Below are 19,091 nucleotides of genomic sequence, written 5' to 3' on the forward strand. Positions count from 1 at the left end.
ATCTTTATGTGCCGTGTTTTAGCTAGCAAAGCGACGTGGCTGATGTGGAGTGAAGCCACGTTAATGACAACGTGTACAACCATTGGAGATGTGAGCAGGACAGACGGAACAATTGATGGAAAAGGTGTGGACTTTATACCAGTTTTTAAATTGTGTTGATCGGCCACGTAAAACCAGAGTTATGATAAAAATATGCAATGTTTGGTTTTCTTCCTGAATACTATCGTTGTTTATACAGGGAGTGCAGAATTATTAGGCAAGTTGTATTTTTGAGGAATAATTTTATTATTGAACAACAACCATGTTCTCAATGAACCCAAACAACTCATTAATATCAAAGCTGAATGTTTTTGGAAGTAGTTTTTAGTTTGTTTTTAGTTTTAGCTATTTTAGGGGGATATCTGTGTGTGCAGGTGACTATTACTGTGCATAATTATTAGGCAACTTAACAAAACACAAATATATACCCATTTCAATTATTTATTTTTACCAGTGAAACCAATATAACATCTCCACATTCACAAATATACATTTCTGACATTCAAAAACAAAACAAAAACAAATCAGCAACCAATATAGCCACCTTTCTTTGCAAGGACACTCAAAAGCCTGCCATCCATGGATTCTGTCAGTGTTTTGATCTGTTCACCATCAACATTGCGTGCAGCAGCAACCACAGCCTCCCAGACACTGTTCAGAGAGGTGTACTGTTTTCCCTCCTTGTAAATCTCATATTTGATGATGGACCACAGGTTCTCAATGGGGTTCAGATCAGGTGAACAAGGTGGCCATGTCATTAGTTTTTCTTCTTTCATACCCTTTCTTGCCAGCCACGCTGTGGAGTACTTGGACGCGTGTGATGGAGCATTGTCCTGCATGAAAATCATGTTTTTCTTGAAGGATGCAGACTTCTTCCTGTACCACTGCTTGAAGAAGGTGTCTTCCAGAAACTGGCAGTAGGACTGGGAGTTGAGCTTGACTCCATCCTCAACCCGAAAAGGCCCCACAAGCTCATCTTTGATGATACCAGCCCAAACCGGTACTCCACCTCCACCTTGCTGGCGTCTGAGTCGGACTGGAGCTCTCTGCCTTTACCAATCCAGCCACGGGCCCATCCATCTGGCCCATCAAGACTCACTCTCATTTCATCAGTCCATAAAACCTTAGAAAAATCAGTCTTGAGATATTTCTTGGCCCAGTCTTGACGTTTCAGCTTGTGTGTCTTGTTCAGTGGTGGTCGTCTTTCAGCCTTTCTTACCTTGGCCATGTCTCTGAGTATTGCACACCTTGTGCTTTTGGGCACTCCAGTGATGTTGCAGCTCTGAAATATGGCCAAACTGGTGGCAAGTGGCATCTTGGCAGCTGCACGCTTGACTTTTCTCAGTTCATGGGCAGTTATTTTGCGCCTTGGTTTTTCCACACGCTTCTTGCGACCCTGTTGACTATTTTGAATGAAACGCTTGATTGTTCGATGATCACGCTTCAGAAGCTTTGCAATTTTGAGACTGCTGCATCCCTCTGCAAGATATCTCACTATTTTTGACTTTTCTGAGCCTGTCAAGTCCTTCTTTTGACCCATTTTGCCAAAGGAAAGGAAGTTGCCTAATAATTATGCACACCTGGTATAGGGTGTTGATGTCATTAGACCACACCCCTTCTCATTACAGAGATGCACATCACCTAATATGCTTAATTGGTAGTAGGCTTTCGAGCCTATACAGCTTGGAGTAAGACAACATGCATGAAGAAGATGATGTGGACAAAATACTCATTTGCCTAATAATTCTGCACTCCCTGTATTTACTGCGGGAAGAAACGGTAAAAACTGCGTTTTATAAGGAAAGCGCTCGAAAGCACTCTCCACCTGTGAGCAAAAACAAAACCAAAAAAACCCACCCTTTCCTATTGGTGGAAAAATGTACCATGTAGACCAATCAAAAAATTATATGGCAACATGGCATTTAGTTGTTTAGGAAGGGGGGAAGTTTTAGGAGTGACGGCGGTGTTTTGAGATGTGAGAGATTTGCGACGTTTAGCGTGTTTGGAGTCTAAAGTTAGTGTGTTTTGTTGTGTGGTTAGTGTGTAGTGCAGTCGATAGTTTTGTTTTTGTGTGTTAGAACAATGAGGCGACTGCTGAATGTTACAGGTGTTACAGGAGTGATACACCTCCTGTTGTCAGGCCTGCAGGTATCAGGCTGATGTTCTCCTTTATCTCATAGTGGACAGAAATTATTTTTTGGAGTGGCACAAATAATTTGTGTGGCATCAAATTTGATGCAGAACAGCTGATTGTACTGTAAATATTTTGAAATGTTTATTTAAAAAATGCCTTGGCTGCATTTTTAGGTAAAGAGCTGCAAAAAACTTCGTTGTTTGCATAACTCTACTTTTTTGAAGAAGTAACTTTATAATTAATTGCCCAACATTGGTCATTTTATACTGTATTTTGCAGACAGAATTACAGGACTCTCTCCCAGACCACAGACTCATAATACAAGTCAGAGCTTTATCAAAAAAAAAAGAAAAAGAAAGTTTTGTTTTCAAAATTGGAGTTCAAGTTATTTTTACTTCCAATAGTGTTAACATACTACACAGGTCATGAACTAGATTTTTTTTTAATTTTCATTGTAAGTGGGCTAAAGCAGTTAATTAAAAGTAGTCTAACATAAATGTAAATGCTGTAATTTGATTATTTTAATAAACCATGTAATTTGGATGGATTCGATGCTGGAGTGACCACCGTGCACACGTCTGCTGTTGCTCACAGTGGTCCAAGGGACCGCTCAGGGAGTTTGTGTGTTCGCTCAGACACATGAAAAATTAGAAGGAACATTGCTCCTGACCATGTATGGGGGGTTTCCAGCACCCTGAGGCTGTATGCTAAGAGGAAGGAAGGAGGCCAGGGACTGGTGATTGTCAGTACCACCGTCCCCAATAAGACAACAAACATCCACGAATACATCGGGAAGATGGCTAAGCCGACCGCATGCTCAGGGAATACAGCAGGCAGGCAGCAGAAACCCAAGAAAGAGGAGGAAGGGGAGGAACAATGATGGAAGGACAGGCCTTTGCACTGTATGTACCACCAGCAGATAGAGGAGGTGGTCTGGTCTTTTTCTATTCGAACTGCAGTTCCTCCAAAGTCCACTTGAGGCATGCTTTAGTAATTTACTTCACTCAAATTTAAAGCTGCACTATGCATTATTGTCTACAAAACTCATCACTTGAATACAAATATCAAACACTTTCAGGTGTTACAGAATTACAAACTTAGAAAATGATCAGTGATAAAGGACATAGCCTCTGCAACATGACTGATATTTTCATTAAGCTCTAAATCCAGATCTTTGTCATTTGCCATATTTTTGCGACAGAAAACTCAGACTTCAAGTTCAACACTCCTTAACCCATTAATTTTCCTTTTAGTAAACCGCTCACAGCTCAAAGTAATAGAATAATACTGGAAACAAACAAAAATCAAACCTCACCCTATGTCATTGCTGCGGCGGCAAACGTGTGGAGTAGAGAGGTGTAGGACCCAAGTGCAGGCACTGACAGTGTTGGTCAAGTTACTTGAAAAAAGTAATCAGTAACTTATTACTGATTACTTCCCCAAAAAAGTAATCCCGTTACTTTACTGATTACTTATTTTCAAAAGTAATTAATTACTTAGTTACTTAGTTACTTTTTAAAAACACGATTTACAACCTGAATAGGTGATAAAGCGATACATCTTTCAGCCCAATTCTACTTTTTCTGCATAATCCATCATACAAAATGTAATCAAATGGAAAAGTCTCCTTTTTTAAAACTTGTTTTATCAGTTTTAATCTTTTAACTTTATGCATCAAGCAAAAATTTAATTATATGCACCATTCTCTGACTTGAAGAAATTTGTTTAACATTTAAACCTATTTTCTGCACATTCCTGCACATAAAATAAAATATTTTTTGTGTTTACACACAGTCTTTCAAATAGATGCAAGTAAAACACAGCAGAAAATAAATAAAGTCAAAGACTAGCGGTCCTATTGCTCTATTTTCACCTGTAAAGCAGGCGGAGGTTTACCCTGGTGCAGGTGTGCCGCAGCGGTCAGTGGAAGAATCCGCAAGTTTCTCTGTGAATTTCCCATTACGTCGTTGCGCACTCGGTGCTTGTTTAGGGTTTTTTTCGCTGTAAAAAGAAGTTTTCGTCCCACGCACAACGGACGCTAATGTTTTTGTCACTTTTTATGGAATCAAACTCAAAGTAAGGTCAGTACTTCCACGCTTTAAACGCTGCACGCTCATACTCTCTCCCGCACTCGATATATGATCCATTGTTGATCTGCACACAGCTGTTGTCACGAACGTCGCACTCGCTTACGTCATTGTCATGAGACATTCTCGCAAAAAAATCATGGTTTTAGTAACGCAGTAACGCAGCGTTCCTACGGGAAAGTAACGGTAATCTAATTACCGTTTTTGCAATAGTAATCCCTTACTTTACTCGTTACTTGAAAAAAGTAATCAGATTACAGTAACGCGTTACAAGTAACGCGTTACTGCCCATCTCTGGGCACTGACGACTGACTTGACTGTGAGTGAGCTTTATTGATAGTGGAGATGGAATACAAACAAAAATGGAAAAACTGCAACGACTAAACTAAACAAAATTTAAAATGCCTGTAAACTACAAAAAAAAGTACAAAGGAACAAAAACCTGGGACTAGAAACCCAGAAAATGAAACGTAAAAACCTGAGATAGGGGAATACAGAACATGAAGACCAAGCAACAAGGAACATGGGACACGAAGAAATACAACAGGTGATACACAGACGAACCAGCAACCAACAGAGGAAGACACAGGGCTTAATTATAAGGGGAGAAACGAAGGAATGGGAAACAGAAGGGACACACAGCTGGGGCTAATCAGACATCATGACACAGGGAGGAAAGGGAGGAAAGCAGAAAATGCTTACATAGAGAAGGACTATCAAAGTAAAACAGGAAGCACGAGACATACGCAAAGATGCAGACTCAGAGACACAGCCTTCAACACTGAGACATGACTGACCTGGCAATAGAGGGAACATAGTCTCAAGAGTGACTCGACTTGAGATGTGGGTTCAGGACAAGCACAGAGAAGACATGGGAACAGAGACTAAACACAGACTAAAAAAAATACAAAGGAAGGAAGAACTAAGATCACTAAGCACAAAAGAAAGATAACTAAAACCAGGAATAACAATAGACAAAGAATGTTAAATCAAGATCTGAAACATAAATACCGTGACAGCCACACATTAATCAAAAACTAAGATTAATAATAAAAACTTAAAACTCAAACTTAAAACTCCAGGAGAAAAATGACAGAACTGCTTTGACTCTCTTTCCCTTTGTTGCGGCAACTTCCAGGTGGAATTCCCCTTAACAGTATTCTGGTGGAATATTTTAGTAGGAAAAGCCTACATTTGTACCTCTGATCAATCTTGCACTTCTTCCACTGCTGATATAACCTCAATAACGAGAGAAAATAACCTTATTTTCTGTCTTTTGCAAAAATAGAATGAACATCACAGTGAAACAGCATACAAACTGATCGACAACCATCATTAACTACTCTAAAATTTGATTCTGTTCATCTGGACGTAACATTTTCAGTGGGAGAAACGTTTCGTCACTCATCCAAGTGACTTCTTCAGTCTCAGCTGACTGCAGGTTTCCCCAATCTTATAAACAGTATATTTGCATAATGACTGAACTAGCACCACTGGAGGAACAATGGGCTGGGAGGTCAGTTCCTTCATCATAATTATGCAATTTCTCATGAACATTGATCAACAACCACTGATCAAAACCCACTGATCAAAGACCACTGATCAATGGCCATGAGTACCATTCACAGAGAGTTGGGGAATGGCTGCAATCACAGCATTGTAAGATGGCGAAAGATGGACCCTTAGGCCCCCTCCTCGATTCAGAGATGGTCTTTCCCTTTTCACGTAAATGGCCTCCTTGACTCCGCGCTCAAACCAGCGTTCCTCCCTGTCCAGGATGTGTACATCCTCATCATTGAAAGAGTGTCCACTGGCCTGTAGGTGTAAATAGACTGCAGAGTCCTGGCCTGACAGGGTGGCTCTTCTGTGTTGTGCCATCCACATCGCCAGAGGTTGTTTGGTTTCCCCGATGTGTAAATCCTGGCACTTAACAGCGTGCACTATGTTACTCTGTTTGTGTCGGGGGACCCGATCCTTGGGGTGGACCAATTTTTGGCGCAGCGTGTTTTGGGGTTTAAAAGCCACAGAGACCCGGTGTTTAGAAAAAATGCGTCTCAACTGTTCCGATACTCCTGACACATACAGATCACTACAGGTTTTCGCTTGGGCAGAACACTGAAGGCATTGTTCCTTCAGTGGTGCTAGTTCAGTCATTATGCAAATGTACTGTTTATAATATTGGAGAAACCTGCAGTCAGCTGAGACCAAAGAAGTCACTTGGATGAGTGACGAAACATTTCTCCCACTGAAAACGCTACGTCCAGATGAACAGAATCAACTTTTGGAGATTACTTATACCTCACAGGTGTCAAACTCCAGGCCTGGAGTTAGATGTGTCCTTGATCCAACACAGCTGATTTAAATGGCTAAATTACGTCCTCATTACCTCCTCAACATGTCTCGAAGTTCTCCAGGGGCCTTGTAATGAACTAATCATTTGATTAGGTGTGTTGACCCAGGGTGAGATGTAAAACCTGCAGGACAACGGCCCTCGAGGCCTGGAGTTCGACTGACTTACCTGGATGATTGAGCATGCATCAAGACCATCCTTAACTACAATTCTTTCAGGTTGTCTTAGATTTCTAAAACACAAACCCTTCACCCAATGTTGACATTATTTGCAGTAGGTCTACTTGTCATAGTATTTTACATATTTTTAAATATCTTATTAATTACAAATGTCTTGTTAGTTTATGGTTACACAATTAAAAGTTATTTGGTTAGAGTTGGACATTAAACTCTACTTGATTAAATTTACAAAAATATATTGTTTGTCATAGTAACACCTCCCTGATTTTTCTACAACAAAAAATACAACAAAATAAAGACAAATAAAACAAAATACATGTCCTACTGAAATGCATTACTTTGTGCTTAATAACAAATACAAAAAAACATGACTATTTCACTAACTTGAATGAGACCATACTGGGAAAACATACGGATGTGTGATCACATGTAATTGAGCATGTCATTGACATGCTGACAAATATGTGAAGGGTATCAAATAATTGAGTGCTCACAGTTGTTCTCACAACTAATGAATAAATAACCTAAAGGAGATTGCATTGAAATGTTGATTATACCTTTATGTGAAGAGATACTCAACTATTTAATTAGACATTAAAGCACAACTAGAGGATAAAACACTTTCATTTCCATTTCGCAATACAAAACCTAGAAAGACATGCTCAGTAATTTTCTGCTAACAAACACATACACACCCCTGTAGGGACTCCGTTTGTAGCTTCACTTTGGCTCCACCTAAAGGTACATTAAAACATAGTTTAAAAGGGAAACCCCACCAGTGAATTAATGAAATTGTTGTTTCTTCTGTTCATGTAAAAGAGAAAGTAAACTTAAAATTCTCACAACAAATTATTACTGCAGGTTCAGACTTGAAGTCAACCATCATGCCAACATTACAAAACACAGCAACTGCAGCAGTAAAATGCAGATAAAGTATCCTAAAGGAAAGTTTCTTCATCTTCCACTGAACAGCCTCTGCGCCATGATGTGCTCACATTTAACAGGTACTAGTTGTTGTGTTATAGCCTATTGTGATTGGTCAGAATTGTGATAGTGATAATTTAATAAATGATGCTTTTTACTTATTTAGAAAGAAAAAACACATCTAGTCATGTGTTTATTTAAATATTTATTTTGAATACATTGAAAATAAAACCTATGAAAATACTTCTTGTGGGAAGTAAAGGTGGGCTCTGGCCATAGTAGGAGTGGTGTTGCTTCATGTAATGAGTAGCTCTGAAACAGGTTTACATGCGCCTGGATTAATGCATAGCTTACCACAAATATATTGATGAGTCAGAGTCACACATTTGATCAAGAGACCAATTCAAGGGCTGAAAATGAAACAAACACTGAAGTGCAAAAGTCTGCAGCTGTTCAGTTGGAGACTTGAGGCAGTGTGGAAATGAACAACTTAAGACCAGATGTAAACATGTTTACAGCCTGGTATCAAATGTGCCATTAGGTGGAGCCAAAGTGAAGCTAGTCAAAAGAGCTTGCAAAGAAAAGCGTCTGGACTTCTTTAAGTCCTACAGGGGTGTGTGTGTTTGTGAAGAGAAAATTGCTGAGCATGTTATGTTTTTCTAGGTTTTATATTACAAAATGAAAATGAAAGTGTTTTATCTTCCAGTTGTGCTTCAGTGTCAAATTAAAAGTTGAATATGTTTCAAACATTTTAATGTGATCTCCTTTAGGTATATAATTAGATGCATATATCAAATTGTTTTGTGTCTGTTGTTTTAATTATTATTGAATCCAATTACACTTAACAAAAATATAAACCAACACTTTCGTTTTTGCTCCCATTTTCCATTAACTCAAAGATCTGGAACATTTTCTACATACACAAAAGGCCCATTACTCTCAAATATTGTTCACAAATCTCTCTAAATCTGTGAGACAGCATGAATATTGGACAGGTGTGCCTTAGACTGCCCACAATAAAAGGCCACTCTGAAACATGCAGTTTGGTCACAATGCCACAGATGTTGCAACTTTTGAAGAAGCGTACAATTGGCATGCTGACTGCAGCTCTGACTGCAGAGCTGTTGCCCATTGCTGTTACCATAAGCCGTCTCCAAAGGTATTTCATAGAATTTGTCAGTACATCCAACTGGCCTCACAACCACACACCAATGCAGGACCTCCACAACCAGCATGCTCACCTCCAGGATCATCTGAGACCAGACACCCGGACAGCTGCAGTAACAATCGATTTGCATAACTAAAGAATGTGTGCACAAACTGTCAGGAAACCATCTCAGAGAAGCTCATCTGCATGCTTGTTGTCCTCATTGAGGTCTGGACCTGACTGCAGTTTGTCGTACCTGACTTGAGTGGGCAAATGCTCACATTCAATGGTATCTGGCACGTTGGAGAGGTGTTCTGTTCACGGATGAGTCCTGGTTTTCACTGTTCAGAGCAGATGGCCGACAGCGTGTGTGGTGTCATGTGGGTAAGTGGGTTGCTGATGTCAGCGTTGAGTATTGAGTGGCCCATTGGGGGGGATTTCTGGTATGGGCAGGCGTATGTTATAGAAAACAAACACAGGTGCATTTTAGTGCTGGCACTTTGAATGCACAGATACCGTGACGAGATCCTGAGGCCTGTTGTTGTGCCATTCACCCACAATCAGCTTTGAATGTAAGAATTTTGTAAATGAAATAATAAGGCTCGTTATTGTTAGACAAAAGCAGTCTGTGCACAAGTTTAAACATAACATTCTTTCTGGGTTCAGCTCGCGGAGGCAGCAGTCTGACCAGAGAAACCCAGACTTCCCTCACCCCACCACCTCCTCAAGCTCATTTGCAGGGAAACGGAGACATTCCCAAGCCACTCGAGAGATGTTAATCTTATCAGCAAGCCCTGGGGCTTCCTCCTGCAGGGGATGCCAGGAATACTTCACATTGGAGCTTCCAGGAGTTCTAGTAGTCAGATGCCTGAACCACCTCAACTGGCTCCTTCAGTTGTGGAGGATCAGCAGCTGTACTCTGGGCCCCTCTCCTCACTGTATCTCAAAGGGAGAGACTCATAGCCTCGGCCAAAGACTCATACCCTGGGCTAGCCTAGCCTACCTACCTTGAAGAGGTACACCAGAGAGATAGAAGGCAGGAGAATAAACCAGTTGTTCTCCACAGCACCAGCCAAGGTGTACTCTCAGTTGCAGGGGAACAATATGAGAACAGCACCACCAAGGCTGGAGACGGAGCAATACTGGAAGCGTTTATTGTTTATTTATAAGGAACCCCATTACCTTCCACAACAGTGGTTGCTAGTCTTAATGGGGCCCAAACCATCAAATAAAATATCGCACAATAAAGTGGATCCAAAATATCCACATAATTTGGCTCTTACATCCACAGTGAGGTTTTACAATTGTGAAAATATGAGCATATAAATATCAATAACACGGAGACAAAATACACAAATTTCCATTACAAATGACATTGCCCTCTTACAATATTTACAATAATTAAAAGCTGTGTAAGTAGGCTTTTAAGGGTTTTTTGAAATTATGAATAGAAGCCAATTCTCTAATTGCACAAGGCAACTTATTCCACTTAAAAGATGCTCTAAATATAATAGAGTTTTTCAAAAGTTGCTTTTAACTCAAGGAATTACTAAATTGCGATTTGTTGAAGATCGTGTAGTATGATTATGTATTTCATCGGGATACTGCAACTGAGCAGAAAAAGAAATGTGGTGTGTTTAACTGTATTGCTTTCTTTATAAATACAAGTAAGCCATAGTATAATTTAGCTTGTACAGGAAGCCAAGAAAGTTTATCATGCATTTTATCGATATTTGTATGGCATGAACACCTTAACACTAATCTGGCTGCCTTATTCTGGACTAACTGAAGTCTGTTCAGATCTGTCTTCTTAGCTGCTGACCAAATGATTGAGCAGTACTCTAGATGAGATAATACTAGTGCATTAATGACATCTTTCATAATTGAAAAAGTAATATAAAAGGAGCATTTCCTAGCTATAGCTATGCCCTGTCCCATTTTCTTAATAACAGAATCTATGTGCTGAGACCACGAACGATGGTGATTTATGGTAACACCAAATAATTTAATCTGGGTGACCTGTTCTAATACCGATCCAGCTATGGAAAGATTTAGTTGTGGGCTGTTGACTAAGCGTCCTCTACTTCCTATTAACATGGATTTGGATTTAGACACGTTTAAAATCATGTTGTTTTTACTTATCCAGTCAGACACGTTCAGCAAATCTTGTTGTAATACGGTGGTCAATTCGGAGTTGTCACTGGCTGAATAAAACATGGTGGAATCATCAGCATACATTACAAGATGAGATTTATCCAGGACGTACGGCAAATCATTGAATCCGATTAATCTCAACAGCTACAAATGACAACATTGCTGAAGCCTAAATATTAATTCCGGGGTTCTGGGACCTTGGTTTAACAATTAATTTGTCAGATTTCAGGACGGCAATATCACCTCTGTCTCTGGCCGCTCTCAGCTGTGGTAACAGTTCTTTCCTCTTCTTCCTGATGGACTGAAAATCCTCGTTGATGTAAAGACTGGTATCTTTCAGCTTTCTGGCAGATGAGAGAATTAATTGTCTATCTTTAAATCGTTGTAGTCTGACCACAATCTGCCTGGATTATCCATTTTCCTTGTATGGACCAACTCTGTGAGCGCGTTCAATTTGAATGCTATCACTGTCCAGGCCCAGCTTGTTCTTCAGCATGTGTCGGACTTTCTCCTCTGAGTTTCTGCTTTTTCATCTATTAATCCATCCACCACAATGTTGTTCCTCCTCGATTGAGTTTCTAAATAATCCATCTTGGTTGTTGATTCTTTGTGTTCCTCGTGTATGCTGCTGACTGCCGATTCAAACTCTTTTAGCTTGCTTTTAATGCACTTCTCTTCAGTTTGCAGCTCAGTGAAAACCCCATCCGTGAATTGCAGGCTGGATTTAATTCATGTACATGAATGCTAAATGCTGTCTAACCTTTTGTTAGTTCCATCCATGATTAATTGGACAAATATCTTAAAGTTATCTTGTTGTTGGTGAATCAGATCTTTATAAAACTCCTGTTGCTGTTCCAGCATAGCGTTCAGCGTGCTAACACTGACATAGCTGTCATCCTCTGCCGGTAGCACCATAACGGCCTTCGGGGGCATATTTACCAGGTCGTTTCACCTCCCCACCAGTGAAGATCGCTGTTTTCAATTCCAAAACTCAAAAAGGTCCAGTGACAGGTAAGAGTGGCTTGCTTGTTCTTCTTCTGAATACAGATTGAAGAAGAGCAAAAGGCACGTGTCAGAGTATGAAAGATGCTGAGGGAGTGTGCAACAAGTGTCACTTAGTGTATATGGGAGAAAGACACAATCCATAACAGCAATGCTCAGTGGTTAGTGGATCTGAGAGCAGACCACTGCAACTTCCCTGAACAGGGTCCAGTAACCAATGAACCAATGTATGAAGAGTTGGACAGCACCAGGCCCCGATATGGTTCAAGCCTACAGGCTGAAGAAGCTGACTGCACCCCATGAGCATCTGGCAGCACAAATGAACCAGCTGCTAGTTGATGAGAGACACCCAAATTCATGGGCTGCATCCTCTTGAGGACCCGGCCTCCGCGGTCTACGTGGGCCGGGTCCTCAGAAGGTCGGGTGGGCCGGAAGTAAACGGCTGGGAAAATTGGACGGTCTAGCCTTCTGATTAGCGTCACCGCTGTCTCGGTGGAGTTTAATAAACTCGGCCGTCTGCTCCTTGCTATCTAAAATATAACAGGACACTGGCATAAATTCTCGACCGTCTCATACTTCTGTTTAATCAGTTTTCTGTTTGACGTTTAGTCAGCTGTGTAAAAACCAAGAAGGAACCCACCCAGGGGATTAATAAAGTTTAATTTTTTCTAATCTAATCTAATAACTTTAATCTCAGCCAAACCGATTTACTCACGAACAAATAAAACACTGAAAAAAGCCCAACAATAACATTTTTAGGTTGTCTAAGTGACTTATATATTACGTTTAACCCGAGTAGCGAAAGTCCGCGGTGATCTGAAAATGATGTGCCGGGAGTTGTGCTGTTCTCGGCGGCTTCAGTGACCCTCGAGCTCCCGGCTAGCTATCGAGCTGGTGGGTAGCAGACGTCTCCGAAAACGTCGAAGCACTTTTGCAAATATGCGATATCTTGATAAACCGAGCAGATATTTGACGTTTACACAGCTACTTTCTCGCCTGAAAATATGTCAAAAGTTTATTTTGTGACCCAGAAAGATTAGTATGAGTAATTTTAAAACTTAGTAGCGGCCGCCATTGTTGGAAACTGGAGTTTGTCTGGGCCGCGCTATGAATTCTGGGATATGGTGGGCCACGAAGGACACACCCGACCCATCCTTCAAATTCGGGGAAAAGAAGGACGCATTTGTCGGCTGCATTCGGAGGAGTCTACGAATTTGGACAGCCTTCGGCGCGTCGCTGTGACGTAATCGGTCTACAAATGCGGCCTCAGGAGGATGCAGCCCATGAATTTGGACACGACTCCAGAATGGCTAACTGAAGGCCGGACAGTCCTGATTGTCAAGGACCCCCAGAAGGGACCGGTCCCATCCAACTACCGGCCAATAACCTGCCTCAGCACCACGTGGAAGCTCAGATAGATGGATAGATGGATGGATAGATAGAGATATGTAGAGAGGGAGATGTATATATAGAGAGATGTATATATATATATATATATATATATATATATATATATATATATATATATATATATATATATATATATATATATATATATATATATATATATATGTACATCTCTCTCTCTCTCTCTACACACACATATATATATATATATATATGTGTGTGTAGAGAGAGAGAGAGAGAGATATTACACACTTCTGAGCGAGGAAAATCTGAATAGATGACATCCTGTTTCTGTTTGAGCCTCAAACGCTAAACCCACTAGAATCAAAATAAATGAAAGAAGCACGCACTATAAACCATCTCCACTTGCGCCTTCTGTTTTTTAAAAACTTGACCTCACATGAAAGCAGCACTTACCACCAAACCAAATATTCCAGCTCAGAGTTTCTTAGAATAAAACAAGGCCGAGAGGAATCTGACCAAAACAAAGTCCTCGTGGTCTGGATGAAAGGTGGGATGTTTGGGCATGTCCACATCTGTTGTATCTGTTTTCTTTGATTCTCTATCACTTCTCCTTCGTTTGTTCTTTCTATTGAAACACAAAGATAGAGACTCATACACACACATGTAGTTAAATGCGTTGCAATTTGGTGGCATTCCACAGCTGTGATTATCTATAGTCCAATCATTTCTGTCTGCAGGGAGAGAGTGGGAAAACTTCAGGCTACAGGGAGCAGACTGGAGACAGGAGCATGGCTGCGAGATCAGACAAGAGCGCATTTGTCCAAAATAATTGTTTCTTTTTAAGTTAAAATACAGAAACTCTGCAGAATAATATAACTGTATAATACATTTTATGTGTTGGAGCTACCAGTTTTGATAGCATGTACACTGAAAACCCTGAAAAAATACTGTACAGTGTACTATTTCAAAAGTAAATACATTTTTTTCTTTTTTAAAAAATATTTTTTGACCACAGATTCAATTTTTGCAATTTACCATACACAGAAAATCTCATAAACTTCTGCAGGAAAAAAGATAATGTACTCTTTTTTTGCTGTGTAGTTATTTTCACCATGTGTGATACCTTATGTAAGAAACTTTGGGGATTATTTGAGAGCACAATTATTGTTTGGGTATGGTGTCAATGAGGAATAAAAGTATCTAAATGCAGTTCATTAGTATAGTTATACCCTTCACTTAACATTTCAGACATTTTTCATGCCTTTTAGTGGCTTCTTTGGCTGTTTTCATCGCTTTGTATGATATCTGTTAGACATTTTCAATACATCTGACTCAAACTAACACCCAAAGACGCATGGGAACATGTTTATTACATTTACAACAACTGTTTATGTATAATATGCTAATTTTAACCTTTAGATGTGTAGTTAGGTGTATTTTCCCCCAGGCAGAGCTAGAGTAGCTAACTCCCTTCATGCTAGACTAGGCTATATACCAATGTCCATGTGTGACATTTTTTTCACGACACACTTTAACAAGATATTAAACAAGATGCTGTGTGTTGTTCTTACACCACAGCTTTGACTGGTGGTGTTTTCTTGATTGATTGTGTCTTAACACAGCTGTTATATAAGAAGACTGGTAACAATTTAGAAAAATCTGGGATGTGATTAAATGTTATTGTTGGCCTGCAAACCAGCATAATTAGGTGCTCGTGTAGGTCTGCAGAGCTTCAGGGTGGAGGGTGGAAAGTCTTTGTTGTGATAGGAATAGAAGTCCGTGAACAGAGTTAAGATCTTTTCATAACAAACCTAACTTGGAAGTTACCTCTTCAACTATTGAGATTGAGCAGGAGTGTCTGTATGTCTGTCACCATAATGCAGAAACACAACGGATAACCTGTGTTTTTAAACTGCACTCAGAGATTCCTTTCATAACTTCAAATGACTGATGACTGAAAATAGTTTCCTCCAGCTGCAGATAAGAGGGCTTTTCAATATCTGGATTGAGTGCTAATTCACACTTTTCCCATTCCTTTAGTAAGCTCAGCCTCAATGGGAACAAGATTTTAAATTATAATGTGCAACTTTTTCTACACTAAAACAGAGAAAAGGGTAGTTTTTAAAAGTTATTAATTAAAACATATTAAAAAAAACATATTTAACTATAAAAACAATCATTAAATACAATGTATATTAATAAAATAAATAATACATATGATTAAATATTTACTTTATTAAATTAAATATATATTTATTGAAATAAATAGAACTTTATTAAAATATCTCAAATGTTTCCAGCAATGTCCAGACCACATAAATTAATACATATGTATATATATATATATATATATATATATATATATATATATATATATATATACATATATACATATATATATATAATTATATTCACTTCATTATGGTATAAAATATGCTTTATTATGTCACCCACCTGCCCATGACTTTCCTCTCACAATTAGGAACTTGTCACTTGAATGAGTGACGAAACGTTTCTCCTCCTAAAAACGCTGCATTCAGACGAACAAAATCAACTTTATGGGATTCCTTGGCTAGTAAATCAAGACAAATTGAACTTAAAGACGTCTGTACTTTTTCTGTCTTTCTCAATATTTGCTAAACAAAAGTGTTTTACACAGTTTAAAAAAATAAAAACAGCTTGGTTGAAAGCCACATCGCCTATGACTGTCATAAACATTTATAGGCAGAAAACATATAAATCTGTAGTAATCTTATTAACATAGTCCATAATAAGTAAGTCTTAGGAGTGATTTCCTTTGATATGGCTACAATCTGCTCTTCAGAGGCCTGCAGAATTAAGTTATACAGCAAAATTATAGTGAAGCAGCTCTCTTGCATTAAATCACGCAATTATATGTGGAGATGGCGGGTTAAAATGAGCTGATAGTTTTCGCAGCGGATCTCCTGTTTCAAATAAAAGCCCAGGACTGTCCTCTCGTTCTGCTGCTTACCGCCTGATGCTGTTAACAATACAGCGGGAGGCGCCCTCACAACTTCTGCCTCTTTGGCCCATCGTATTGGAAGATACGTCCGAAAGCCGCTCTCTCATTGGCCGAGCTTTCCATCGATCAAATCGAGGCGTTTGGCTAGTGGGAGAAGTCCTCGCCTACCTCGCGTTGTAAAAGTTTTCCCAAAGTTTGTTGCCGTGGGAATTTTGTCAATATTAGACCGGAAATAGGTTGTGTGGATATAAAAACAAAAGTTAATTTAATGTGAAATTTTCGCGTTAAAAGCTAAGTATATGAGGTGGTATTACCAAAAGATGATTATGATGCGTTATAACACAAATCTACCATTGTAAAATTCGACTAGAAGTCACTTTGCGGTCAAGTTAAACACTTTAACCGGAAGTAGAAAGCGACATTTCACTGTAATTGTTGCTAACTTTGAGCCCCGCGTGAAAACTTTCTGCCCTCCCCCTTTTGCACTCCCTCCCTCCGTTCTTCTTCCTCAGCCAATCCATCCGTTCCTCGTTGATGTTACAGCGGTGATGGAGAAGCGGAGGAACCGCCACCGGCGCCGCTAACCTCAGTAACAACACAGACAGCAGGACGAAGAAAACGAGAGGGATAACGGATACACGGAGCGGAAGGAGAAGGATGGAAACCGTGGAGCAGCTCGTCTCCTTCCACCACATTCAGGTCCAGTTGAGCGGGGGCGCGCCTTGGGGGTTCACGTTGAAAGGAGGGCTAGAGCACGGGGAGCCGCTCATCATCACCAAAGTGAGTGACCATAACAACTGACAGCGTGTATACGTGTGTTTGTGTGTGAAAACTCCCTGTTTGGACGGGCTGAAAGTATGTGTAAAGTCGCTTATGCTGCACTGTGTTAAATGCACGTTGCGTTCTGTAAAGTTTTCTGCACAGATTTAGACCCTTGGCTTGTTACTCGCATGCCACTGCACTCTCATTGGATGTAGGGACTGGATTTCATAAGGATGTGGCTGTTGCAACAGGCCTGACCCAACAGAGCAGCGGTTGTGGTGGTTATTGTCGCAGGTCTGTGTAGCTGCTCCCTGGGTTGCTGGTTTGAACTTTCCACTGAAGTGATTGTGCACAGCTTAGTTTAAAGTCCTGCTCTTTTTGTGAAGAAAAAAAAAAAACATGTGATTCTCCAAGGCTAAAGCAGACATCCGGTGCTGGTTGATGTTTCTCAGCTGTCACTGTCTTTGATTCCCCCCCCACCCCAACACACACACACACACACACACACACACACACACACACACACACACACACACACAGAGAGACAGACAGAATGTAATGCCACTGTGCTTTCAAACCTGGAGGTTAAAGGTTCCTGCCTGGGGGGATCCTGGATGAAAGGAGACTGTTCATCTTCTTGTTACGTCATTTCATTTGAGGTAAAGATGCCCAAGTGTTGACAGACGTCATACTTTAGATGACTTGGTCTGGGCCATAAATAATCCAGCGTGAGGCTGTTTGTGGGATGTGGGAATCCTTGTAAATGAAATCCTGTGATTCTCTGTGCTCATTGCATGTTCCTCACATGGTTTCTAAGATGCTTTTACTTGAGTTTGCACTGGTGCGGTGTGGTGTTGTGTCCGCACAGATTCAAGAAGGCATCTAAAAGTATTTGGTTGCGTTCCTGCATCCACAACTTGTGATATAGCCTCAGCCTAAATCACAATACTTTAAGGAAGTTGATGATATTTATGAGGATATTTGTATGTTTTTGCAAACAAACAAAATAAAGGGCGTTTTATCTTTTTTAATTCATTGCCCCGCCTGCAGCAGCAGTATGATATACAGTGACCCATCTATCTAATCATCCATCCATCCATCCATCCAAAGTCAGATCGCAGTAGCAGCAGGGTATTCCAGACATCCTTCTACCCAACTAAACTTTCCAGTTGCTCCTGGCAGATCCTAAAGCGTTCCCAGGCCTGACAAGCGATATATAATCTCTCCAGTGGGTCTACCTCAGGATCTCCTCCCAGTTGGGTGTCGCCAGAAAAAAGAAAACCTCTAAAAAGGAGGCATCCAGGAGGCATCCTAACCAGCTGGCTCCTTTTGACACGCCTTCTGGACATCTCTAAGGCTTAGCCCAGCCACCCTATGTGGAGGAAACTTTTCTGCGTTACTCTCTTGGTCAATACTCAGACTTCATGATCCTCGGTTGGGGTTGGAACGAAGACGGCCTTTTGGCTCAGCTCTCATACTGCTGCGGCAGTCTACTATGATGTCTGGTTTACTGCTGACACTACGACAATCCGCCGGTCCACCTTCCCATCCCAAGATGTAGAAAGCTACTCTGTAAGGTTTGTGCACTGAAAGCTAATCAGCTAAGTTCAGACAGTTTAATCCATTTGCTTAGTCAGAACAACAGTTGCCTTTTTTCCCCCCAAAGCACGTGTCCCCTCTGAAGAGTCTTAATGCACTACAGAATCTATTACTTTGTGCTGTCAAGTAAGATGAACGAAAATGTGTAATAAATGGTGGCGGGCTGCATCATCGCCGAGAAACGCCACCTATCTGAAAGAGCTGTTCAGCAAGCTAAAAACAGCAGTTTTACCTTCAGGCTTTCAGAAGCTGATGTGACCTCATGCTGCGAGATCAAGTCGCTCGGTGGGGGCAAGGTTTCCTCTCAGCCTCTCTTCTCACAGTTTGATGCCACGGGTGGTCAGCCGGTAGAACCGAGGA

The 19,091-nt window shown here is 40.5% G+C and overlaps 1 protein-coding gene across 1 annotated transcript in view; it reads left to right on the top strand.

Moving 5' to 3' along the window:
* Positions 1-16,895: 16,895 nt before the first annotated feature.
* shroom4 (shroom family member 4) overlaps positions 16,896-19,091 on the top strand; it is a 100,275-nt gene continuing 98,079 nt past the window's right edge. Inside the window, exon 1 of the mRNA XM_084923658.1 lies at positions 16,896-17,150. Coding sequence (XP_084779784.1) covers positions 17,028-17,150 — 123 coding nt within the window. The 5' untranslated portion in view covers positions 16,896-17,027. The remainder of the gene's footprint in view (positions 17,151-19,091) is intronic.

Source organism: Perissodus microlepis, chromosome 3, assembly GCF_051167445.1.
Source record: "Perissodus microlepis isolate ML-2025 ecotype Zambia chromosome 3, ASM5116744v1, whole genome shotgun sequence".
Lineage (NCBI taxonomy): Eukaryota > Metazoa > Chordata > Actinopteri > Cichliformes > Cichlidae > Perissodus > Perissodus microlepis.